Here is a 27,809-nt window from a genome sequence, read left to right as displayed (position 1 = left end):
GGTATTTCTCAATGTGCTTTCTGCTGCACGTCTGCAGTCACTGCAGGCCCTGTACTGCCCAAAACTAGAGCCACTAACCCACATGCGCTGTTTAAAATTAAACTAAAATTCATATTAAAATTGAATAATATTGGGGCACCTGCGTGGCTCAGTTGGTTAAGCATCCACCCTCGGCTCAGGTCATGATCTCAGGGTCCTGGGATCAAGTCCCACATTGGGCTCCCTGCTCAGCAGGGAGTCTGCTTCTCCCTCTCCCTCTGCCCCTCCCCCCAACTCGGGCTTACTCAAATAAATAAATAAAATATTTTTTAAAAATTGAATAATATTAAAAATCAGTTCCTCAGCGCCCTGGCTGCCACACCGCGGGTGCTCAGTGGCCACACATGAGGAGTAACTACTGAGTGTGGGATGCAGACACAGAACATCTCTGTCACCACAGCAAGTTCTACTGGACAGAGCTGCTCAGAATCCAGGCAGACAAACTATGGCCTGCACACCAAATCCAGCCTCTGTGTGTTCTCGAATAGCCTGGAAGCTAAGAGTGGTTCAGTCGGTTAAGCTGCCTTCAGCTCAGGTCATGATCCCAGGGTCCTGGGATCGAGCCCCGCATCGGGCTCCCCCTTGGCGGGAAGCCCGTTTCTCCCTCTCCCTCTGTCTGCCGCTCTGCCTACCTGTGCTCCCTCTCTCTCTGTTAAATAAATAAAAATCGTTAAAAACAAACAAAAATATTACTTTGTGACAAAAGTAAATTGTTTGAAATTCAAAGTTCAGTGTCCATAAGTAATGTTTTACTGGAATGTAGACGTGTTCTTTTATTTCTGTATGGTCTACGGCTGCTTTTCCACTATAATGGCAAATGTGGGTCACTGCAAGAGAGACCCTATGGGCCACAAAGTCTAAAACATTCACTACCAGCCCTTTACAGACGTTTGCTGATCACTAACAGATACACCTCTGTGTAGAGAACTGCTGAGTACCAGGTATGTCAAATTTCCAGAATGTCCTATGTTTACGCTTCTTTTGAGTGTATATTAATACTGCATAATGCATTTTAAGATGAGTCAAGTTGCTCAGTTTTCAACTCAGAGTTTACTCTTTTTTTTTTTTTTTTAAGATTTTATTTATTTATTTGACAGGGAGAAACACAGCGAGAGAGGGGACACAAGCAGGGGGAGTGGGAGAGGGAGAAGCAGGCTCCACGCAGAGCAGGGAGCCCGATGCGGGACTCGATCCCAGGACCCTGGGATCATGACCCGAGCCGAAGGCAGTCGCTTAACCGACTGAGCCACCCAGGCGCCCATCAACTCAGAGTTTACTCTTCTAAAGAGAAAACAGTGATCCAGATCCACATTATCGGAGTTGCCATACCTGACAGTGGCCAAGGGTGCCTTCCTGGCAAAGGCCGCTGCGTAGGTGAGTGCAGATTTAAGACCCTGCCATGAGGTACCTATCGTGGGTAATGCTGCTTACGTAGTACATCACCGAATTAAAGTATAAAGAGGCTGGGGCGCCTGGGTGGCTCAGTCGTTAAGCGTCTGCCTTCATTCGGCTCGGGTCATGGTCCCGGGGTCCTGGGATCGAGCCCCGCATCGGGCTCCCTGCTCGGCGGGAAGCCTGCTTCTCCCTCTCCCCCTCCCCCTGCTTGTGTTCCCTCTCTCGCTGTCTCTCTCTCTGTCAAGTAAATAAATAAAATCTTAAAAAAAAAAAAGTATAAAGAGGCTCGTTCAAGCAATATCCTTGAGACCGTTTCTGACCATGAGTTTATCATGAGGAGTGGAACTGTTTGCCAAAAGATGTACACTCCCTAACTCTCTCCTCTGAGATACCAGGCAGGGAGGCGGGAGGAGGAGAATGTAGAGTGTGTAGGAAGACAATGGGGTGTTTCAATTTTATATTTCAGTGTTCAGGGGAGGTTTAATTGATAATGTCTGAGTAGAAACCAGAGGGAACTACGGGAGCAAGCCACATGATTATCTAGGGAAGAATTTCAGACCGGGAACAGCAAGTGCAAAGGCCCTGAGGCAGGCCTGGGCCTGGCCTGGCTTAGGAACTTAGAGGCTGCTGCTGCTGCAGTGGCTAGGCAAAGCGGAGACCAGCAGAGGAGGTCCGACAAAGATGAGTAACCTGAAGCTACAGGGGCTGCTACAAGAATTGCAGCTTGTCCTCCGAGTGAGAAGGAAATGACTGGAACGTTTTATGCAGGGAAAAAAGTATGGTTTATATTTTGAAAGAATCCAACTGGCTGCTGAGTTGGAAATAAGTCTATAAGCAGGCAAGGATGGCTACTGGAATAAGGCAGGCACGAGAAGCTGAAAGTGGTCAGACTCGGGCCGTGTTCTGAAAGTACGGACAATGCCGCGGGATTACGAGTGAGAAACCCAAGGATTAATAAGTTCCCTGCAGCCGACATGGGAGAGACCATGGGCAGAAGGCCTGGACGGGGAATGGGAATGCGAGCTGCAGCTTTGAACATGCATCTGTATTACAACGTGTTAAGGAATAGCCTCTCGAAGGTATGATTATCAAATAAAATATAAATTATCTAAACGCTTGTATTTCCAAGCTGCTCTCTAAAAGACTGGATCCATTTATAATGAGAACAGCAAAAGGGTGTACTTCTGTCTTTCCTACTATCCTCACCTATTTTCAGTATCTGAGGGGGCTACTTGAATCATGGGCTGCACCAGAAGGATTTGGCGCCTCAAATCCACGAACTTATTAAATCGCTGGCAGGCCGGGTCCTTTCGCCTAGAACGACTTTAGACACCGTCTGGCCAGGTGGCGCCTGCTGCAGCAGGAGCAGCGCTAGGCTCACACTCGGGCAGACCTGGGTCTTCCGCACCAGCTGTGTGACCCTACGCATCACTAAGCCCGCCGAGCCACCATCTACAGACCTGGCGGTAGACCAGGAAGATGGGCCCGAGTGGAGCAAAGCGAGGGGCAAGTAAACAAGCTAAAACACTGCAGTATGTCTGATGGGATCTCAAAAGGACTAATCAAAGGCAGTTTCAGGAGGAAACATTTAAGGGATCTTAAATTAAGGGATCTTAAGCCGGTCACTAGTGCCGGCTCGGACAGTCAGGGTTCTGTGGGTGCAACAGAAACCCACTCCAGCTAAACTCAGGCAAAAAGGGACTTCAGTGAAGAACCATCAGAAGCCCATGGAATTGACTGCAAGCCAGAGAAAAGGACTTGGAAAGAGCCAGAAACCGAGGCAGGAGGGCACCTGGGTGGTTCAGTCGTTAAGCGTCTGCCTTCGGCTCGGGTCATGATCTCAGGGTTCTGGGATCGAGCCCCACATCGGGCTCCCTGCTATGCGGGAAGCCTGCTTCTCCCTCTCCCACTCCCCCTGCTTGTGTCCCCTCTCTCGCTGTGTCTCTCTCTGTCAAATAAATAAATAAAATCTTTAAAAAAAAAAAAAAGGAAGGAAAAATAGACATTTGCTGAGAGCAAGTGTCCAATACCATGTCCCTGCTAGTCCCGCTCTTGTCCCTAACCCAATTCTCTCTACACAGCCTTGGGCCCATGCTCGCCAGCTGGATGTCCAGGCCGACCCTTATTTTCAGTGACGTGACTCCTTTGCTGACTAGTCCAGGCTAATTTCTGGGACAAGCTTGAATGTTGCTCTAATCAGAGCAGTTTTCCAGTTTATATATATATTTTTAAAGATTTTTATTTATTTATTTGACAGAGAGAGACACAGCGAGAGAGGGAACACAAGCAGGGGGAGTGGGAGAGGGAGAAGCAGGCTTCCCGCTGAGCAGGGAGCCCGATGCGGGGTTCGATCCCAGAACCCTGGGATCACGACCTGAGCCAGAGGCAGAAGCCCAGCCTGAGCCGCCCGGCGCCCCAGTTTTCCAGCTTAAATGTGCAGCAACCACCACACACCCAGGGGCTACCCCTCCAAGCTCCTCACTGGCTTCAGCCACAACTCTCAAATTTCCTGTGCAAGAACCACTGGAGGAGCTTGTTAAAAATGTGGTCTGTCGAGCTCCATCCCCAGAAATTCTGACTCCGCGGCTCTGCGGTGCAGCCCAGTAGACCTGCATTTTTAACAAGTGTCACAGATAGCTGCAATGCAGCTAGAATGTGGTCTACACTCGAGAGCCTGGCCTGTCACCGGCTTCCAAACCTCGCTGGCTGGATACAGATTTCTTAGGCTCTCCTCCTGGACATTTAGATTCAGGCAGCCGGGTCTGTACCTCAGTGACTGCACTCAACGTGCAGGCCCGGGTGATGTGGACACAGTATTAAAAACCACATATACAGAAACATCCCATCTACTCAAGTTGGCAACAGAAATCTTGGGGCCCCAAGCTGACTTCCAAGCCTCTGCTCCCGCACGGTGTGCTCACTCCACACGCCCCACGAGCTGTCCATCTCTCCCTTTGGAAGCCCCTCCGGCTCCCACCCCTGCTCGACTGTTCTCCACTAGGTATGTCAGGTCCGCTCATCCTTCACGCCCAGTCACCTCTGTACCTTCTTTAACCCACACCGTCTCCAGTCCAGGCTGCGTGTCGCCGCTCTCACTTGGCACTAAATTATAAACTCCAAGTATCCCCACTTAACTCTTGGTCAATGCTGGTTTTGCTTCCCACCTAGACTATTGGTGCTTTGAGAATAAACACCAACTTTTATGCTTTTTTTTCTACTCTCTGGGAGACCTGGCGTGGCTACCTAATATTTAATGGTTACTATCTCAAACCTCTCCTGAAGGCAACTGCACTCAAAATGAATTCCCTCTAGTCCATAACTTAACGTGGAGTTTCTGGCCTAACATTCAGATACTGAAAACTGCTAACTCAATGGAGAACTGCCTTATGTTAGGCTGAGCCACATGAAATTTCTGGCATTCTATTTTTTCAAATATTTTGATATTTTCAACACACAACAATGGCGATTTCATGTGGCTTAACCAAATATATCCAAGTCACTGTGGCAAACACAATGTCTGCCCAGTTGCATCTGCCAGAAAAGCAGAATTGGGTGGTGATGTGTGGCGGTCAACCCCCCTGGCCATCCTCAGGCCACATGAGTCACACAAATTACCCAGAATATGGAGAAAAGTATCACAGATCTGAGCTGGTTCTAACTAAATATCAACAAAGATAAAGTTCCCATTCTTGCCCTGAAATTTCCTTTGGTTCTCTTCTTGCAAATGATCCGAACTCCATCTGGGGAGGCAGGAAATGAGTGCTGGGCTGGAACCACGTAGTAAAGGGAAGAGCCTGCAAACAAGGGGGCGAGGGGGAGACTGGGGTTTCTCCTCCAGGCAGTGAGGAGGGGTGGCCTATATAAGGGGTGCGGGCTCCTAACTCCCCATCGAATACATAAAACATACAACATACTTCCATACCCACGTCTACCTGGGCTATTAGCAGATTATAGAAAAGGGGATGAGTAAGGAATTGACTCATTTTAATTTCCCAGAATAGCTGACAAGTACCAAGACTTTAGTCTCTGGGTTTCCCCCAAGAAGACAATCTGGGCTGGACCCTATATGTTCAACACTAGTGTCTGACTGGAGACCATTTACAAAGCACGCTGGTGACTAAGCTTCCAACGTTATGTGTGTTTATCTTGGGGCTTCGACAAGTAAGCTGTGGTGGTTGCCCACTCTCATGTCCTGTGATGGGACACGACTGTGAGCTGGGACATTCACAGTGTTTTGTTTTATTTTATTTTATTTTTTAAAAGATTTTATTTATTTATTTGACAGAGAGCGACATAGTGAGAGCAGGAACACAAGCAGGGGGAGTGGGAGAGGGAGAAGCAGGCCTCCCGCGGAGCAGGGAGCCCGATATGGGACTCGATCCCAGGACTCTGGGATCACGACCTGAGCCGAAGGCAGACGCTTGACGACTGAGCCACCCAGGCGCCCCACAGTGTTTTAAAGATAACGTCAGGGAAGTGGGCACAGCGAATGTATGAATCCACACTGGAGCCAGACTGCCTGGCTTGAGGCTGGCTCTACCACTTCTGAGCTGGGTGATCTTGGGCAAAGCCTCTCGTTCCTTCTACGAATGTTTGTGGGGCATCAGCTACTCCCACGTGCCAGCCTGGGCACTGGGGATTAAGTGAAGAACAAGGCTGTCATGCTACTGACGGGCACACTCCGACCGCCAGTCCCCCACCTGGAAAGCCGGCAGCAGCAAGCATCCCCACTGCAGGAGACTGCTGAATCAGAGAAAGTGACCCCTGTAAAGCCCTTAGAACAACCTCTGCCACCTGCTCAGCAAGCACTGGATGCTCCCATTGCCACAATACCAGCACCATCATGCTGGTAAACTAAATTGCATTTCATCACCAAAACCAATCTAAGATCAAAATAAGACTCCCGATGGGGCCTCTGCCTTACCCAAAAAACTATTTAAGAAACTCAGTGAGAAAATGGAACACTATGAGGACTATTACAGAAAGACAGAAAAACATTTCTCACGAAATGTTAAATAAAATGTTTCTAGGGCGCCTGGGTGGCTCAGTTGGTTGAGCGACTGCCTTCGGCTCAGGTCATGATCCTGGAGTCCCTGGATCGAGTCCCGCATCGGGCTCCCTGCTCGGCGGGGAGTCTGCTTCTCCCTCTGACCCTCCCCCCTCTCATGTGCTCTCTCTTTCTCACTCTCTCAAATCTTTAAAAAAAAAAATGTTTCTAGAAGATTCTATTAATAACAGCAGCAGCAAACACTGTATACAGCACTTACTATGTACCAGGCATTGTTTTGAGCTCTTCATTTTTATAAATAAGCAAATCATCCCCAAGCCCTGGAGGTATGTGACGTCACTCTCCTTGTTTTACAACGGATGCAACTGGGACACGGAGATGTTCAGTCATTTGCCCAAGGCCATCCAGCCAGTAGTTGGCCGAGACAGGACTCAAGCCCAGGCTGGGGTCTGTGTTCCTGACGTACCTGCCAGCTATGGCCTCAGGGGGGCAGCGTTCTGAGCTGCGGCGGGACAGGTGCCATGGCAACAGAGGAGGGAGGGAGGCCCCCCGGCTGCCGCCCCCAAGGGCGGGGGGACCGGGGCTGTGCTTTAGTAAGAGCGTTTGCACAGCAACTCCACGCCCAGGAGTACACCCACGCACACCGGAGACCTACGCCACACGAAGACTTGTACGCTAATGTTCACTTCAGCATGATTCATAATCATTCCACAAAGTGGAAACCATCCTAATGCGTGTCAGCTGATGAACAGATAAACGGGAAATGTGGTACGTCCACACGATGGGCTAGTATTCAGCAATAAAAAGGACGGGCAGATGCATGCGACTACTGAAGCATGGGTGAAGCTTCAAAGTACCAGGTGAGGTGAAGACACTAGTCACAACAAATCCAGAATAGGCAAATCCACAGACACGAACTAGATTAATGGTTGCCAAAGGGGTGGGGGATGTGGGCAGTGGGTGCTAATCGGTGCAAGGATTTCTCTGAGGGTGATGAAAATGTTCTGGGATCAGACAGTGGTTGATTGCTGCACAATCCTGTGAATATACTCAAACCCAGTGAACTGTATGCTTTGCTGCTGCGTGGATTTTCTGCTGTGTGGATTATATTTTTTAAAAAGAATATAAGAATAATTGGTCCCCCGTGAAAATCTCCAGAAGGAAAGAACCGATTTACCTGCCTACCTAGGGCAAATACAATCACGTTACCACTGTGACTTGGCTCTCAACTGCTTCTCTTCATAGTTTTTTCAATCTCAATATGTTAACTTTTGCACATCAATAAAAAACAGCTGGGAACCCCTAAAAACATACACCTTTAAAATAAGTATTATTTCATTCATGATAATACATTAGGTTTTGGTAAATGCTGCAATAACATTTAATCCAACGAGAAAGAAAAAATAGATGACATTTTATTAATAGGACTCTTTCCTCAAAGTGTATTTCGCTTCCTGCTTCCGCTGTAGCTTCCTGCAGTGCCCACCAGGGCCTCATCATGGCAAAGAGCCACCCTGCCTCTGACACATGCTGACAGATGGGGTCACTGCTCTGTGTTCCAGCTTCCTCTCCTTCAAATGAGGATGGCAGAAAGCACTTGCATCTGCTTTTGTTTCATTTGTGGGCAAAGACTTAGACAAGAGCACGAAGTAAGTCCTGTCTGGCAGCCCAGAACTCACTGTTCAGTCTGATTGGATAAGAAGGAACACGACACCTAAAACGGGGGAAACTGACGGTGGTGGTGCTGGTCAACAGGAAGGTTGGGTCCAGGACCACAAAATGACTAAAAGCTTAGGACATAAGAGAAATCTCAGCTATACTGAATTTAACATTCTAACTTTTACGTCGACATGAAACAAAGGTGCCTTCTCACTTGAGAACACAATGTCTGGACTTCAAGGTATTGGCATATCCCCCAAATCTGTCCAATGCTAGGGGGTGATCGTTCTGGGGTGAACACGGTTTGAACTTCTTCAGGTTAAGGGGGTGTCTGAAATTGAGAACCAGGCAGATCCATCTACTCTGACCTGAAACATGAGGGGAATTTTTGAAGTATGTCCATATTCAAGCGGAGGTCAAAGAAGCCTAACCAGAGGAACTGTGGACGGAGAAGTGACAACCGGGACTGAAAAAAGTTCCTTTGAAAAGGACTATTTTGAAGACTGCGATTCTGACTTCGGAGGAACTAAGGTGATTGGGAGCGGAAGGAATCACATGTAAATTCCTTACATAAAAATGTACTGACTTTAAAAAGGAAGAAAGAAACAAACCCGGGATGATGGCAGGAAGCGTACTTACCCCCTAAGACCGTGGAGGATTACATACAAATTTGTATTTGTAAAGAACCTAGAACAGCGCCTGCAAGATCTCAAAGGCTCTATACACGTTCCGTATTATTAGTAAGGCAGCACAAGGGTGCTCTGCACACAATAGGTCTGCAGCGGATACTCCACAGAGAGACCCAAAGGAATGAGTCTAGAACTCCTGACTGCAGTCACCTCTTCAAATGCATGAAAGGTGTAAATCCACTCTAAAACATAAACTTATTTACATAGCACTAAATATCCCACTCCCGAGGAAGAACTGGACATAATAACCATACGGTACACATGGGATGTCTGTGTGTGTGTACATATATATATGTACACACACACAAACACCCCCAAAACCCAGGTAGTTACAGAGAAAACCAACACGCAATGCTAAAATGGTTTTAAACCTAGGGGAAACAAAACGGAACAAACCACCTCAACTGATAGACAAACACTATGTGCATTCCCGGCACAGAGCACTTCCTCTCCTGTCCATCTAACTGAGTTTCTCTGTAAAAACCAATAAACAAGTAAAACTAATTGGTCTGTCTCCACCACTGACTCGAGGAGCGCAAACTGGTGCTCAGGTTACGTTCCTGAAAATGGGATGTGGCACTCGAACAGAATATGAAGAACACAGTCATTGTAAAAATAGCTCTTCAGAAACAACCGCACACTCATTTCCCTCAATTTACCACAGTAAAATTAATGTACGATAGAATCTATACGAGTTCACTGAATTGTCCATATCTGTCCCTAGACAAAGAGAACACCTTCTTTAATATGAGAAACTGGGTTCGGGAAAAATATCCTACAAAAACTAGTCTTTACAAAAATTACCATCACAATGTCAGTTTTGACTCTGAGGCAAACCAAGGGTGAAGCAGCACTTTCCCCCCCACCCAGCTAAGGAAGCTACTATGGTCACTGTGTAAAAGCAAGCACAGTTCTGATCTGGAAAGTGCTATTAAATGTTACAAAGCAGAAAACCTCCAAAGCAATCCCAGAGATTTGTCTCTTATAAATACTTAGGTTACAAGCTTATGAAGCAACTCCTGTTAAAAATTTATTAAAAGTAAAAATCTAAGCCAAAAGGATTCTTCTATAAACACGGCTCCATTTTCTCAGCTCAGTCTTTCCTGGTACCTGACATCTGGGCCATGCAAGGACAGCCTCGAGCCACTCACGAACCAGCAGCACCAGGGAACAGGTCAGAAAGGCAGAATCGCAGGTCCTCCCCGACCCGCTGTACCCAAATCCGCATAAAAACATGATCCTCAGGTGCTCTGTGTGCACGCTAGTCTGAGACACACTGGTCTAGGTGTTCTCTATCTGGTCACACCGAGGAATACAATGATGCAATAAATATTTTGATTTTCAGCAAGGACAGGTTTTTTCTTTCCAGTTACTCCAACTATTAAAATTAAAAGGAAAAAATGTCATACACAGAAGCCACAAACACCTCTTAACTATCAAGACATTTTCAGAAAGGCTCAGAAATAATCTAAACGGGATATGTGAAATGCTTCGCATCCAGTCCGCATTTATCAACAATAAGATAAAAGCCGCGTTCATACCTGCGAATCGCAGAGGTGCGTCTTTATCCAGGGCAATCAGAGGAGGGTCGAGAAGCACTGCATTATCGTTTTCTGTGATTATGCCATGATAGGTGGGCTCGAGCCATGGTTTGTGCTTGTTAACTGTGTTTAAAAAGAGAAAAAGAAGAAAGGGAACAGACCAGGTCAGAATTATTAAACTCCACTGCTTTTAAAGACACACATCTATTACTAAAATAATAAAACACTCATTAGTCTGGAAGGCAACACTTGTAATTTTTTTTTAAGATTTTATTTATTTGAGAGAGAGTAAGAGAGAGAGAGAGAGAGAGAGAGCATGCGCACGAGCAGGGGGGAGGGGCAGAGGGAGAAGGAGAAGCAAAATTCCTACTGAGCAGGGAGCCCGACCGTGGGGCTCGATCCCAGTATGACCTGAGCTGAGGCAGATGCTTAACCAACTGAGCCACCCAGACACCCCAACACTTGTATTTTTTGTTGAAAACTTTGGCATCAAGACCCTAATGGGATGAAATTCTGAATTCCAGAGTAAGTAATATAGAAACTGAGTCTATGAAGCAACCGGAATTAAGAAATAAACTGCTCTAGAAATTAAATGACTGATGGCTATAGACAAATTATCTGTTTTTAAGCTATCACAGAAAAGTTACAAAGAAAAATATACTATCACTTCTTTATGGCAATAATAATACAGTATTACCTATTTAAAACTAACATTACAAATAAAAATATAAAAGAAAACTTATGAATATAAAATTACAGAGTACAGGGGCACCTGGGTGGCTCAGTCGGAAGTGTCTGCCTTCGGCTCAGGTCATGGTCCCGGGGTCCTGGGATCGAGCCCCGCATCGGGCTCCCTGCTATGTGGGAAGCCTGCTTCTCCCTCTCCCACTCCCCCTGCTTGTGTTCCCTCTCTTGCTGTCTCTCTCTGGGTCAAATAAATAAACAAAATCTTAAAAAAAAAAAAATTACAGAGTATAAATAAAACTAAACGCAAATTTCTGAAAACCTTGACTGAAAACAGTGTTTACAAATAACCCACTTTGAGGGTGAGGCCGTGTTAAGGTCAGATTCCAGCTCCCTCCTATTACTGGCTACATGACCTTTAGCACATAACCGGCCTCTTAATCTCAGTGTCACCTGCACACCAGGGACATGCGCACAACCCCCAAGGCTGGGGCAGATCACCGGAGAAGCGACCTGTGTCCTTCTTGGTTCGGCACTGGCACGGATGCTTTTGTTCCTAAGGTAAGAACTGCCATCCTGGCGGTGAAATCAAGTTTCATTCCTCTCCATTTGTTTTGCCTGGGGCTTGGCCCGTGTGAGACCTCCTCCCGCTCAGAGCCAGGGCCCTCTCTGAGTCCCCATCTCCCCCAGCACGGTCTGGGCGGCCCAAACCTTCTCATTCCTTTTTACCTTCACCTTACGAGCGCTCACATTACAACCTCGGCGTGTGTATTCACCGCCGAGCGCCGGCCCCAGCTGGGCCGATCGAAGTAGAAGGAATGGTATGAAGAAGCTCTACTTCCAAGCAGATGGTGCCTATTTGTTGAATGAACGACCCGATTCTTTCCCGTACGTCCATCTCCAGAAGGAGCTAAAGCTAAGGTTCAGTATTCAGCCACGATGGGATATTAGCAACCACCACGCTGTGTCTGCTGTCACGTGATGACCAGCACGAGCCGCCAGGAGACTGGGCTTCACGGGCCCCTGCTCTGCGGCCCCCGTGTGCCATTCTACCCCAGCACGGAGGCGGGAAAGCAGCTACCGTCTCGCTGACTGATGGCGCGTTTACCAGACATTTACACGTGCCTCTTCTAGACCAAGAGCAAAGCCCGTCGGCTTCGCTTTCAAAGTAAATCCAGACCCATGGGAGTTGTTGGTTCGTGGGTACAGAGTTTCAGTTTTGTGACAGGAACACAGTTCCGGGATCAACCACACAGCACCGTGAACGCATGTACTTAACAGAGCGTGCACTTCCGACGGGAGGCTTCGCGTGTGCGTTACCACAATTTAAAAAAAAAAAATCCACACACACAAATCAATCCAGATGGAGCCATTTCTCATCGTCCGTGCTGCTCACCTGGACTGTTTACAAAATCCAGGTAACCAACCTCGTCCTTGCCCCCCTGCACGGCAGCCGGACGGACGCTTCTCCACCTCTGCTCTCAGAGCCCACGGACACGTGTTCCTGAGGACCCTACGTGGCTTTTGTTCATGTGGGATCTATCTATTAACTGGTGACCTAATCAGCATTTATTGCACTGGGAATCAAAATCAAGAAATATTTTATTATTTATCAATTCATTTTTAAAAACAATAAGCCTATTACATGTTAACATAACATTTTCGTGGAAGTAACTATACTTTTTAAAACAGAGTTTACGGGGCGCCTGGGTGGCTCAGATGGTTAAGCGACTGCCTTCGGCTCAGGTCATGATCCCAGGGTCCTGGGATCGAGTCCCGCATCGGGCTCCCTGCTCCTTGGGAGCCTGCTTCTCCCTCTGCCTCTCTCTCTCTGTCTCTCATGAATAAATAAATAAAAATCTTAAAAAAAAAAAAAAAAAGAATAAAACAGTTTACGAAGAAGAGCGGCGACGTGTTACATGTTTGCAAGTCTTTCTACAGTCAGCGGAGTCCTGCTTCTCCCACAGCCTGTGGGCCGCTCTGTCACATGTCACGCGGCCCCTAGAGAGCTCCAGCAGGCCCGTGAGAGACAAGGAGGAAAAAGGCAAGCGACGTCTTAGCGTAATTAAAACAGCTCTGACCTCTTCCAACCCAACAGGGTCTCAGGGGACTCATCACCTCACTCAGGTCTCCGTTCAAACGTTCCCTCCTCCAGCTACAGCACCTTCTACTCTGGTCCCTACGTCCGCTTTTCCTTTTCTTCGGCTGCTCGTCGCCACACCGTCAGGGAGAGGGCAGCGGTGTGAGCCGGGGGCCTCGGGGCAGGCTACACGGCTTCCTCCATGGGCCTCAGTTTCCCCACCCATAACTGAGGATGGCAGTGGTACCCAGCTGATGGGTTGTTCAGTAAAAAGCTTAGGACAGAGTCTGGCGCTCAGTAAATGCCATTAGGTGTCGCTGTGACTTCTCCTCCATTCAAACGTGAACAAAAACACAGATTCCAGGAGAGGGAGACCTCTTGTTCTCTGGTAATTCCCAGCACCTAGCACTGTGCCATTCCTCAGGAACTACTGGCTAGATGGACGAGTGCATAAGGAATCTCATTATAGTACAATTAAAGTCAGTGCTCTGGTTTGTAAATTCTCCCACAGAGAAGATAATTTTGGTGCTGAGAACTGAAAAACAGGTATGATTTGGTCTTTTAGACACTGGGAAGGTGCTTTTTGTTGTTTGTTTGTTTCTGGCAGGTGGATGTTCCTTACAAGTAAAGGAGACTAGAGAATCTGGAGGCACAGAATACATCAGAATACCGTGGGATCTGCCTGGAAAGGTAAGCTGCGGTTAGATTATAGGGAGATATGATGGGAAACCAAACCCCGATTATAAAGACCAAAAATTCAAAGGGCCTTTGGGAAATCTCCCCCCCAATACCACCCCCCCACACACACACACAAAAGCTACAGCCGGACAAGAGATTTGGTGAAGAAAATTCAGATGGTTGTGCCCCACCTGCCCTTCTCCAGAAATACTCCCCAGGACAGAGGCGCGTTACCTGGGGGAGTAACTTGCAGGGGCCCCACAGTCTGCTGCGGCCACTGGTCTGAGAAGGTCCCACCGAACACAGGAAATAAGCTCACTTTGCAGTCAGGCTGAGTGTTTTACCCAGTTGCTGAGACTCCCATCCTCCCCAGACAGCTCGTTAAACCATCTAGGACGGAGGCTGGAACACTGCCTGCAGTTACAGAGACAATACTGAGAAACAGGCCACCTGAAAGGAAGTAGTGCAAAGCCCTCTGTTTTTTGTCACTAATCTCATTTAAAAAAAAATTTTTTTTTAAGATTTTATTTATTTGCAGAGAGAGACACAGCGAGAGAGGAAACACAAGCAGGGGGAGTGGGAGAGGGAGAAGCAGACTCCCCGCTGAGCAGGGAGCCCGATGCGGGGCTCGATCCCAGGACCCTGGGATCATGACCTGAGCCGAAGGCAGACGCTTAACGACTGAGCCACCTAGGCGCCCCACTAATCTCATTTTAAAACACAGAAAATGTGAGTTCGACTTACTATTAACAATGCACCATTAATAGCAATATTTGGTTCCAATTGGTTTCCATATTAAAGGTTTCATTAATAAAGTTATAAGCGTGGCAAATAAAGCTGAAGATCATTCCAGTGTGCAAGTCCATAAACGTCCTGACACGTAAGCCAAATGACTGTTTAGCGCCCTAGGAATGTGGAAATGCCAGGCAGAGCACACCGCAGGAAGCCTGTGGTGGGTAGGAGCACGGTGTGTGCCCCTCTGCTATTCTCATGGGAAGACCCGCAGTGGGGCGCCCGGCTGGCTCAGTCGGTGGAGCATGTGACTCTTGATCTCAGGGTTGGGAGTTCGAGCCCCATGCTGGGTGTGGAGATTACTTAAAGATAAAATCTTAAAGAAAAAAAAAAGAAAAGAAAGAAAGGCCCATAGCTGAAAATGGCTAATGGTTCAAAGCAAAAATAATTGTATAGCTATATTCCCAGTTCCTAATTTTGTAATTCAGAATTTATAAATTGCTCCTTTCAGCTGGCAGTAGAATGAAGAGATTCGGCCAGGTCCAAGGACTGAACTTTTAAATATTTAATAAATGGTATTTTTAATATTTCATCACATTCAATTGGCCTTATCAAATATTTATAGGAACAAGTGAATGATATTTCTGTAATCTTCCCCCCAAAAAACCACAAATAAAGGAACATGTCACCCATGTTCTACATTCACCACATTCTAGGTCATTAAAAAGCCAATTCAATTTTTAATTGAAATCATGGAATAGCCAAGACTGGCAATCAGACCTTCCGTACATGTAAGTTCCATCTGGGGACATGCCTATGATTTTAGGACATGGCTGGTTTTGTGGTTGTGGGAGATTTTATTTTTTTTAAAGATTTATTTATTTACTTGAGAGCATGAGTGGAGGGAGGGGCAGAGGGAGAGGGAGAATCCCAAGCAGACTCCCCGCTGGGCGGACACAGGGCTCGATCTCACAACCCTGAGATCACAACCTGAGCCAAAATCAAGAAGAATCAGACGCTTAACCAACTGAGCCCCACAGGCGCCCTGTGATAGATTTTAATCATTAGAAATTGCCATCAGTTTAAAAATCAAGAGGAAAAGAACGCCAACAGTCAATCTCAGGGTTAACCTCAAATATATTACTTAGGCCTCCCTAGTACATCCCAACTCTGTGGGTTGAGGAGAGGCTGGTCCCCATCCAGGCCACACAAGTCACCCACCCCCAGAGACGTGGTTCTGGAGCCACCTCTGTGGCCTTGACATCAACCCAGCACCAAGCAGTTTCCCTCTGACTTCTTCCTTCTCCTATAAAGAGACACGCACTGTTTTCGAAAGAGAACTTAATGTGTGCCCCTTCTCATTCCCAGAAACCCAGGCTGGTCACACTGGGCCAAGAATGACATAATAAATAATAACAGCTCGATGTCTTAAGAGACCGCCAGCATTTCACAGCGAATCCTAGACGGTGTTACGTCTTGTTTGCAGAATCAGCTTTTCATCTCAGGCCATCCAAAGAATCTGCAATTAAGGGATGCTGCCACTAGGTGGCGAGAGGTACCATTGATCGGCTTGGATGAACCACTCCAGCCCTTGCCTCAGGGAACGAGCAGAATGTAACCTGAGTCACCGGGGCCCTCGGCTCAAGATGATCTGCACAGAAAAGTGTCCTAACTCTTTAAGTATAAAATCTCCAGCTGATTCTTTTTCACCTCAAAGAAACATTTAGAATAAGTAAAAGTCCCAAAATCAAAATGTAAAAAGGCACACATTCTCACAGACTCTCTTTGGGACAGTCCTCAGTCCAATACATTCTTATTTAAATCAGACCGTCCCTGGTCATTCAAGCCAGCTTAATGTCAAAGGTCCTTTCAGCTTCACATCCCACTGACTTTGATTTTGTCCCAAGAGATCCTTCCTGAGTATCTAACACACATGAGCACGCTGCAAGGTGCGGGGCTTTGGGGAATCAAATCACAGGCTCGCTGAGGACACAAACAGCAACAGCCATCTACAATATTCCAAAATGGCGTGGCTATAATTAAAGGGCTACACAGTGTGGTAAGAAAACTACAGAAGGGGACTCACCCAGTGTTGGGAACTTCATCAGCCAGCAGAGACCGACATGACCTAGGAGCCACCATCTCAAATGTGGCCCTGCCCTGTGCCAGAGGGAAAGGGGTCACGGGAGCGACACCTTCCACCCCAAGCCACACATAGCTCCTCACTCATTCAGCCAGAACTAGTCACACGGCCCCACCCAAACCCACCAGGGGGGAGAAGTGCCATGCTACCATGTCTGGAAGAAGGGCTGGAAATCCGAGATCAGCTCTAGGGTCCATCAAAGTACAAGCGGAGATCTCCCAAGGACATCTCTGAAGGGATAACTGAGGCTTCCTGGGTGTGAGGGAGTATTTTAAACAGAATAAAAACGTGTATCAGGTCTGTGGCACATTCTGGGCCCAGCAAGACTGCTGAATGTACGGCTCTAGTAGGAGTATAATGAGGTGCAGCTGGAGAGGGGCCTGACTTACAACTGACGGGGAGCACCCCCCTCCACCAATGAGCTCTCTTGATTCTTTAGACAGCAAGATGCTGTTAAAAGTTTTAGACAGTGCAGTCTGGTAGAAAAGGCAGGAACTTTGGGATCGGACAGAATGTAGTAAGTAAGTGAATTTTGTTTCTGACTCACTCTGTAACTAGGTGTGGATTCTTTAACCACCCCTTACTTATTTCTGCACTGTAAGTCAGGAATGGGACCACCTTCCACAACCTTGTTTGGAGGATTATAAATAACATCAGTGAAGAGCCCACTCTGTGCCTGGCACACAGGTGCTCAACAAATATTTGTGGATAAATTAAGTATAAGCAAGAGCTAGGTTTCAGAAATAACTGCGAGGGCAGAGCTAAGGAGACTCAGGAGGCATTCCCGTGATGACCTCCCTATCATCATCGTCTGAAGTACAGCCGAGAGCTACAGGAAATCCCTACAGTCTCAAACCCTGCAGGGGCCTCACTTTATTCCTTTTATTCAGGAAAGAAAGGAATTAAGTAGTATTATACACAGTAATATTAAGTGTAAAACAAAAAGCAAACCAAAAAAGTGGCATTTTTTTTTTAAGTAAAAGAGGAAACTTTTTAATTAACCAAAGTGACACTGCATGAAATTTACAAACAGTAGCTCCCCCTTTCAGGGGACACCGTTCCTAGTAACGAAACAGCATCACTTTCCCCTGACTTCGTAAAATACATTTTTTAAAATTACTCTTTTTTTCTAAAATGGAACACTTCCAAAGAACCTCTAGACAAAATCTGTAAGCATAGGTTAAGGGCTTCATCACAATCCCAAATAAATTTAATACTAAAGTGTTGGGAAAACCTCTATCATGTAGCTCAGGGGCTCTCAACCATCCTGCGCCAGATCATTCTCTGTGGTGGAGCCGTCCTGTGCTCTGCAAGATGTTTAGCTGCTTTGCTGGCCTCCAGCCACCAGATGCCAGGAGCACCGTCCCCAGTTGTGACAAACAAAATGTCTCCAGACGTTGCCAATGTGCCCAGGGGGCAAACACCCTCCCCAGATCCCTTGAGAACCACTGACATACCCACTTCCTTAAGGAAAACCAAAGTTTTCCACATTAAAATCATTTGTAGACTTCAAAATAGCCAACTTTATAATTTATATGTATTACAAGTTCATTTTTATTTATTTTTAAAGATTTTATATATTTATTTGACAGAGAGAGAGACAGCGAGAGAGGGAACACAAGCAGGGGGAGTGGGAGAGGGAGAAGCAGGCTTCCCGTGGAGCAGGGAGCCCGACGTGGGGCTTGATCCCAAGACCCTGGGATCATGACCTGAGCCGAAGGCAGACGCTTAACGCCTGAGCCATCCAGGTGCCCCAAGTTTTTTTTTTTAATTGTGGAGTCAAAAACAACATAAAACTAACCATCTTAACCATTCTAGGTGTACTGTTCAATGGTTCTAGGAACATTCACATTGCTGTGCAGCCATCACCACCTTCCATCTCCAGAACTCTTTTCATCCCGCAAAACTGAAACTGTCCCCATTAAACACCAATTCTCCATCCCCCTTTCCCCCAGCCCCTGGTGACCATTCTACTTTGTCTCTATGAATTTGACTACACTATCCCCAATAAGTGGGTATTTGTTTTATGACTGGTTTATTTCACTTAGCATAATGTCCTCAAGGCTCATTCATGTTATATACTGTGTCAGAATTTCCCTCCTCGTTAAGCTGAATACTATTCCATTGTGTGGATATACTACACTTTGTTTATCCTCATCCATCAGTGGACACTTGGGTTGCTGCACCTTTCAGCTCTTGTGCATAATGCTGTCATGAATATGGGTGTAAAAATATCTTCTCGAGATCCTGCTTTCAACTCTTTTGGGTATATACCCAGAAGTGGACTTGCTGGATCCAAGTAATTCTATTTTTAATGTTTTGAGGAACCGCCATACTGTCTTCCACAGTGGCTGCACCATTTTACGTTCCCACCACCAGTGCACGAGGGCTCCGGTTTCTCCACATTCTCGCCAATACTCGTTCTTTTCTGGGTTTTGATAGTAGCCACCCTAATGGGTGTGACCAAACAAGTTTTACATTGAAGAATTTTATCTTTTTATATTAGGTAAGATATAAAAGTAGACAGAATAGAATAATGAACGACTCAACCACTACAGTGAGCAACAAAGGGCCAATCTTGTTTGATTTCTACACCCCCATTCCCACCACCAATTTCAAATATTTTGAAACAAATCCCAAACTTCATACACTTCACCCCTCATCTTCAACACACATCTCTAAAAGACAGTAACTCTTTTTAAAACCATAAGGGCATTATAATCTAAGTAATTCACAATTACTTAATACCATCAAATACCCAGTCAGGATTCATATTTATCTGGATGTTTTGCTATAGCAAATGATTTAACCCAATATATCTCTCTGACATATTTCATCATAAAGTCTACTGCCATGAAAGAAAAAATTTTAAACAATAATGCTTTCGTGGTTTCTACAACGTTCCCGACTTTTTTCACCAATAAGTATGTCTACTAATTAGGTTTTTCTGTAACTATTCTTTATCAGGTTGAGAGTTCCCCTCTACTCTTAACTTGCTGAGAATTTTTGTCATGAATGGGTATTAGATTTTGTCAAATGCTATTTCTGCTTTGATCAACACGATCGGTGATTTTTCTTCTTTAACCTGTTGATATGGTAGATTATTGATTTTTTGAATATTGAAATAGCCTTGTGTACTTGGAATAAAGCCTATTTGGTCATGTTGTATAATTCTTTTTAGACATCGTTGGGTTTGCTCTGCTAATATTATATTGAGGATTTTTTTTTCAAACAGCTTTACTGAGATTGTCATTTTAAAGAGTATTTCAATAATATGGGGCGCCTGGGTGGCTCAGTTGGTTAAGCGACTGCCTTCAGCTCAGGTCATGATCCCAGAGTCCTGGGATCGAGTCCCGCATCAGGCTCCCTGCTCTGCAGGGAGCCTGCTTCTCCCTCTCCCACTTCCCCTGCTTGTGTTCCCTCTCCCGCTGTGTCTCTCTCTGTCAAATAAATAAATAAAATCTTTTAAAAAAAAAAGAGAGATTGTCATTTTAAAGAGTATTTCAATAATATGGGGCGCCTGGGTGGCTCAGTTGGTTAAGCGTCTGCTTTCAGCTCAGGTCATGATCTCATGGGTCCTGGGATGAGCCCTGCTCAGCGGGGAGTCTGCTTCTCCCTCTGCCCTCCCCCCGCCGCCACCCCGTTCACCCTCTCTCATGCATGCTTACTCTCTCTCAAATAAGTAAATAAAATCTTTTAAAAAATAGTATTTCAATAATACATTTCAATTCAGTTCTGTGTTGACCTGAAAATTCTACTGGCCTGAGGGGTGCCTGGCTGGCTGGGTCAGTGGAGCGTGTGACTCTGGATCTCGGGGTTGTAAATTCGAGTCCCATGTTAAGTATAGAGATTAAATAAAATCTTAAAAAAAAAAAAATTCTACTGGCTTAAGTAATACCCCAGTTTTGTATATTCAACATCAAATACAGCATGTACTCACTGATCATTGGCTACATTCTAGGCACTTTGTATGCTCAATTTTGTTTACCATTAAGACTAATTTTCTAAAAGAGATGTAGCTACACGATTAGGCAAGAGACAGCAACAGTCACAATGCTATTTTTGAGAAATCAGAATGTGATGATCTCAACTGTGATTTTAAAAATTAGGATAAAAAAAAGTCAAGTGGAGGGAGCCTGGGTGGCTCAGTTGGTTAAGCGTCTGCCTTCGGGTCAGGTCACGATCCCGGGGTCCTGGGATTGAGTCCCACGTCAGGCTCCCCCTGCTCAGCGGGAAACCTGCTTCTCCCTCTGCCTCTGCCTGCAACTCCCCCTGACTGTGCTCTCTCTCTGTCAAATAAATAAATAAAATCTAAAAAAAAAAAAAAAGTCAAGTGGAATGAATGTTTCTGATATTAAGTCTGGCTTAAATATAGCATCCCCAAACTCAAATAACTGGAGAACTGTTATGGAAGTAGCATGACCCCCTAAAGCAAAGTTCATAACATCTTCACGTTATGGACTCTTTTAAGACCCTATAGAAAGGGGCGCCTGGGTGGCTCAGTCATTAAGCGTCTGCCTTCAGCTCAGGTCATGATCTCAGGGTCCCGGGATCGAGTCCCACATCGGGTTCCCTGCTCGGCAGGAAGCCTGCTTCTCCCTCTCCCACTCCCCCTGCTTGTGTTCCTGCTCTCGCTGTCTGTCAAATAAATAAAATCTTTAAAAAAAAAAAAAAAGAGAGAACCTATAGAAAGCCACAAAAACCCCTCCGAAGGAAAAAATGCAAACAAAAAAAACACTAGGCAGGAGGTTTTAGGGGCTTCAGACTCCTGCTGAAACCAGTCCAGTTAAGAATCACTATTCTAAAACATAGTGAAATCTCTATTAATGACCCTAAGAAATCTAGCAGCTTCAAAATCAAATTGTAACACTGTTTCTTTTATGCCTGCCTTTCTCAAGTTTTACTTGTATTCTCTTCAGCAACAATATCTTAACAGTTCCCAGGAGACTCCCCCAAGTGCTACCCTGGGGAAGGAGACCAGGGAGGGGATACAAGCAAGGCATCAGTGACTCTGGTGCTGCATTTCCAGAGGACGCATCGGCTAGTGACACAGAAGGGCTGAAAGCAACAAAGAAGTCCATCTGAAGCTGAAATGACAGTGTATGCTTTGAATAATGGTAAGAAGTAAAGGATAAACACAAAAACATTATGCTTTTATTGAGAATACAAATTTAAAAAAACCAACTCCCAAGAGGGTTGCTTCCTTTTTGTTCCCCTAATTAGTTTTATAGATGGACATCTTTGTTACACTATTCAACAGGTTCCGTAACTCAGCATTCTCACTTCACTGTTATGAGAAAGACTGGAACAGAAGTCAGATAGATGGGTGGGTGGATGGATATACAGAGAGATGGACAGACAGACAATATAAGGGTTTCTTTCTTTAAATAAGTTCCGGGTATATTCTACAGAGGGGTCTGTGAAGCCCTGCTCTGTGTATGCACCCATCCAGAGCACAAAGTAACAACCTATCCTAAGCCAATCAAGAGCAGTTGGTATATTTTATTCACTGTTATCAGGAAAATGTGTATATTTTAAAGAAGTCTTTAATAAATTTTTTGATGTTTACATTTAAAGAGGCCACACCTCAGGGCCTTATTATCTCATTTTTCTACCACCCAGATTTTCATAAGAAGTTACACTTAATTTTCCAAAGTAACTCAGGATCATACTCACAAACTTTTCTAGTAATCAAATGAAAACATTTCACTAGCATGAAGTGCAGAAATCAATTACTTTCCTAATCAAATTTTGTTTTACTCAATATTAAGATTTACCACATAAAATTAAAAGGCCAGGCACCAACCCAAAACATAACCAGCAAGGCTAATAGGAATTTAATGTCCGTGTTCCATTCTTCATCTCCTGAGCAACTATCTCGCGTATTAACTGAGAGCCTCTCTTTAATGTCACAAATGTCATGTGGCAGCCACAGTAGTATAGGAACCTTGTGTCCAGCTCAGTAGGATTTCCAAAGGCAAAAACTCTTACACAACTCTTCCAGAAGTTCCAAAGGTGATGGGCAATGAGCACAGGGAGGATAATTCTTAAACGTTTACGGAGTAAGCGGTCTCCCTCAGGATGAGGCGGTCACATCTGGAAGGGTCCTGGTGGACGTGCTTCCGGAGTCACAGGATCCCTCGCAGGTGCTGGTATTAATGCCCTGAAGCCCACAGCCCTGCCCTCAGCTACAGGAGCCCTGGCAACAGAGCAAGCACTCGGCCTGAATCCCACAATACCCCAGAAGGACGTGTAAAGATGGGTGCCTGAAAGGGCACTGTTTGCTGGTCTGCATACCCAGGGGACTTGGGGATCTTCTCTGACCAACACGGGTGGGCGTTGGGTTGGGTCCAGAGGGTCCTGAGTTTTTTCTTAAGCTCTGTTCCCTCAGGTGGTGGCTGTTCATGCATGCATTTCAGAGCTATGTTTTACAAGGAGTGAAAAGGGAGGAAGAGATGGAGTTGGAGAACGTGTCTTCCTCCTTCAGATGTTTATCTCTGCAGCAAGTAGGGGAGGTGCGAAACTGAAGACACTCCATTAAAATTAGTATCCTAACAGAGGAGGGGAGACCAAACCAGAGAGCAAAGAATATGCCTCAGTTCATCAGCCACAGCAGTGCTCCTTAGCCTGGTGTGAGGCAGAATCCCCTAGATGCCTCCCATCAACTACACCTCCTGGGCCGCGCCCCCGCCCCCCTGGAGTCTGAGTCAGGCAAGCTGACCTGGTGCTGGGCAGGTTTGGAATGGAACATTCTCCAGTTGGTTCTGACGCACTCCCCAACAAAGAACAAACGTATCACAGAAGGCTCATGAATAGAGACATTTGGAGAGTTTCCTTGTCAGAGAAACTGAGCCATTTTCACTTTTGCTCTCTTAAATGCTTTCTTGCCCTTTGTCCTCCCCACCCAAAACTCCCCCACTTCCAGGCTATTTTGGTAGGGACCTGTCTTTGGCTTAGCTTTTCTAGGACACTTACTCATAGCTGGTACCAACTATGGCCACTGGCTCCTTGCTTATTTTAGCACAAGAGCCCCCCCCCCCCACTTAAGCAAAATCATCTCATGCATGACTATTAATTCTCAGAAATGTAACGTAGAGCATTTCTCACAGGCAAAGCGATGCAAAAGTGTGAACTTTCTCTTCGGTGTCAATCCACTGCCTTTTTTTTTTTTTCTTTTTTTTAAAGATTTTATTTATTTATTTGACAGAGAGAGACAGTGAGAGAGGGAACACAAGCAGGGGGAGTGGGAGAGGGAGAAGCAGGCTTCCCGCCAAGCAGGGAGCCCAATGCGGGGCTCGATCCCAGGACCCTGGGATCATGACCTGAGCCAAAGGCAGACGCTTAACGACTGAGCCACTCAGGCGCCCCAATCCACTGCCTTTCTACACGCGCTACTAACAGGTTCCCAGAGCTTCCCCTGGCAGGCCAGTTTCCAACATGTACACCTGCCCCTTCCCCCATCAGTATGTGCTTCCAGATTTTCCTGACCTCCTCATTTGCACCGAATCAAAACTTACCTGCAGCAACTTTCCACTTCCTCACAGTCCTGCTAAGACTGGCCAGTTGGTCTGAGAAATGAACTTGAGTTGGGCGCTGATCAATGACAATGACTTAAGGTCCCCACACTTGCATTTTGCAAAGAACTGCAATGATTTAATATAAAAGTAGAAACTAAGGTAAGAAGTGGAGGCAAGCTGCAAGCTGCTGGAAGAAAATATTTTTGGAACAGAGCCCTTTCACGCCTCTCAGTTCCTAGCTTATGAGCATGGAAAGGATTCAGAGTACATATATTTTTATGCAGTTTTCTACAGAATTAAATATATAACATGACAGTAACAAATTCACTGCCAAAACACGATCAGAACATTTCAAGTAGTTGGTTCATATTCATCCATTTATCAATTAACCCTTACAACGCAAGTCAATCAGAAATCTAGCGACACAACAAAGTGCAGGCCATGATTTCCTTAAATTTCCTCTTCTGCAATGTTATCAGAAAATACAGGCCAAGAATGCCCTTTCCTTTCTTCTTTATCATCACCACATTTGTCTCAAATTCAAATAGGACAGGGCGCTGTCCCGAATCGTAACATAATAGTCTGGTGGTAATTTCCAAGTTCTGCATGTTTTTTTTAGTCTCCTGACCTTCATATACAATGGAAAACTTTATCATATATAGTTCAGAAAAGGCCACCTAGCATTCAAGACCTGCTGACATTCATTATCAATGCAGAGTCCTTAACAGCTGTTACCCAAAATACTGTCATAAGTTGACTAGAATTGCCTAATAAATCCAGGACAGCTGGTCAGAAAAATGAAGATTCTGTCCATTGCTCCCCTATTTTTTGCTCATTGCTTACATTCTTACAATACTACCCACAACCAGATAAATGCTTTTACACAGAGTTCTTACATTACTTAAAAATCAATGTAACATTTTTATGATAAACACAGAAAATAGAACCGTTCAATCTTATTTTGCCACCTCGTCTCTCAAGAAGCACGTTTATAGTAGAAAGAGCAGAATCGCTGTAACGATGAGAGAAGTCCAGTCCAAGACTAGGGAAGACATACAGACTAAGAAGAAAAGGACACACTTCTCCTAAGTTTCGGGGTGGGGGGGGTTTAAGTTGCAGGACACGGAGAAAACATACAGACAGAATCGCTACACTACACTAAACTTTAAGGAATTTGCAAAACACATAATACCCGAATGTTCAAAATGGGAAGATGGACAGTTCAAAACTGTATTTCAGTGAGTCTGACACTGATCATGAACAAAATTCTAGATTGGTTTTTGTGCCTTTAGAGAAGGAAAAGAAATCACGAAGAGCTGGTAACATTACTCACAAGTACAAGTGATCTACACATTTCAGTTACTAGGAAAGTGACAGGGATGCTGGAAGAAGAACTTCAGCTACAATTTATGAAGTGCCAAGCACCTCAATAAAAACGATGCTTACCACAACTCAAATGAAACTCCAGAAAAGGTGTACTGAACTGTGACGAGGCATCTGACGAAGACTTTCATTTTCTTGTGACTAAGAACAAGATGGCAAAACGGAAACTGGATGGAAATAAAGATGGGTGGACTTCAATGGGTTTAATGACACCCCAAAAGGTCACTGAATAATGAACCTGGGGAAACCTAGGACAGTGTCTCATACCCTTTCAAAGTTCATACTTGGTTGGCTGTCTCCAGCCTTCACATCAAATTTGAGAACAAACAGATGGAATGTGGAGTCAGGATCAAAACTCACTTGACAGAATGGGGTGGTGGGTCACACACAGCAAGATGAAATGTAAAGACCTGCATTAAAACAAAGCATCGAGTTAGAAGATGAGAAGCATGGTTCAACACCAACATGGTGGAAGGACTTGGTTAAATAAAGTTGGTGTGACAAAGTGGCTGAAAAGCACAGACAGGGGGTGCTAGCCCCACAGCGTTCCAACTCTGCTCCTGTATGCAGAGCTCTATTAAACCCTCTGCCCCATCTGAAAGGTGGTATCTACAGCATGGAGCACTCAAGGAGAAAGGAATGAGGCAGGCTGGCAGAGATTTTGTTAATAAAGTCATAAGTGATATGAAGAACAGTTGAAGAAATAGAGGATGCTTTACTTTGAGACGTAAAAAGCTGAGGTGTCGGGATGGAGGAGGTAGTAACGCCCTCTGCAGGTAGGAATGCAAAATAGTTCAGGCATGTTCTCTGGTTCCTCAATCAAAGAATTACCATAGGACCCAATAATTCTACTCCTCAGTAGATACCCCAAAAACTGTCCCTGGTACTCAAACAAATACGCATACACTAATATTCACAGCGGCACTATTCACAACAGCTAACGGGTAGAAACAAGCCAGAATGTCCATCAGCAGATGAATGGATAAACAAAATGCAGTGGAATATTATTCAGCCATTAAGAAGGAATGGAGTACTAACACACACTCCATTGTGAATAAGCCTCAAAAATGTTATGCTAAGTGACAGAAGTCAGACATATTGTATAATTCTATTTACATGAACTATCCAGAACAATTAAATCCAGAGACAGAAAGCAGATTAGTGGTTACCAAGGACACAGGGGAGAAGGAGAGATGAAGTGACTTGAGGTGATGAAAATGTTTTGGATTTTGGAATTAGACAGAGGTGGTGGTTACACAACATTGTGAATATACTAAATGCCACTGAACTGTATGCTTTAAAATGTTATATTGATGGGGCGCCTGGGTGGCTCAGTCGGTGAAGGGTCTGCCTCTGGCTTGGGCTGTGATCCCAGGATCCTGAGATCGAGCCCCACATCAGGCTCCCTGCTCAGCGGGGAGTCTGCTTCTCCCTTTCCTTCTCCCCCTTCCCCCGCTGGTATTCTCTCTCTCTCTCTCCATCTCAAATAAATAAATAAAATCTTTAAAAAAAAGTTATATTGAGAACTTGTGGTTTCTGGTCCAGCATGTAAGGAGTTTAGAAGTCACCACTTTGGGGGCACCTGGGTGGCTCAGTCGTTAAGTGTCTGCCTTCAGCTTGGGTCGTGATCCCAGGGTCCTGGGATCGAGCCTCACATCGGGCTCCCTGCTAGCGGGAAGCCTGCTTCTCCCTCTCCTACTCCCCACTGCTTGTGTTCCCTCTCTCGCTGTGTCTCTCTCTGTCAAATAAATAAATAAAATCTTTAAAAAAAAAAAAAAAAGAAGTCACCACTTTGTCCTAACAACAAGTAAAAAGTTGAACAAACTGCAATATCAACAACTCTTCTTATGTCATCAGAGAAGTGAGGTCAAAGGGCAGACCACTGCCCCCCTAAACTGTAGGGGCAGGAATACAGAGCGAGAACTAACAATTCATCTGAGCAAAACCCTCAGCAGAACCCTCTCTTACCAGTGCCCGGGTAAGAGATCCTGAACTATAATTGATGAACAGCTGGAGGCTCGGTGTGGACAAGTCTGAAAGCTAAAAACTTCAGGAGGGCCCAGTCTTCGGGAGACCCCCACACTTTTGTGAGTTTTATCTCCAGGAGCCCTACAAGATCCTCACAGGGACTATCAGAGAAAATCCCTTAGTGCTTCCAGCAAGGGAAAGGAGAAAAAGCATTATAAAATATACCAGACCATTCTGTTCTTCTTTATAGGGCCTGCCCTTGGGAGGAACTACTTGATCAGAGCCTAACCCAC

The 27,809-nt window shown here is 45.5% G+C and overlaps 1 protein-coding gene and 1 non-coding gene across 5 annotated transcripts in view; one reads left to right on the top strand and one right to left on the bottom strand.

The window, feature by feature from the left end:
- The window catches only part of CLSTN1 (calsyntenin 1), a 76,263-nt gene that overhangs the window by 25,879 nt on the left and 22,575 nt on the right, over positions 1-27,809 (bottom strand). For all 4 annotated transcript variants that reach the window (XM_035019854.1, XM_035019852.1, XM_035019851.1 and 1 more), the window contains exon 2: positions 10,332-10,454. In XM_035019854.1, the coding sequence (XP_034875745.1) occupies positions 10,332-10,454 (123 nt within the window). The remainder of the gene's footprint in view (positions 1-10,331; positions 10,455-27,809) is intronic.
- Positions 8,035-8,152, top strand: LOC118020496. Its single transcript, XR_004681926.1, has one exon. It is a non-coding gene; the product is annotated as a small nucleolar RNA SNORA40 (small nucleolar RNA).

This window comes from Mirounga leonina, unplaced genomic scaffold (assembly GCF_011800145.1).
Source record: "Mirounga leonina isolate KUSES-001 unplaced genomic scaffold, KU_Mleo_1.0 Mir_173, whole genome shotgun sequence".
Taxonomy (NCBI): Eukaryota; Metazoa; Chordata; class Mammalia; order Carnivora; family Phocidae; genus Mirounga; species Mirounga leonina.
This window is presented reverse-complemented; position numbering and strand designations above follow the sequence as displayed.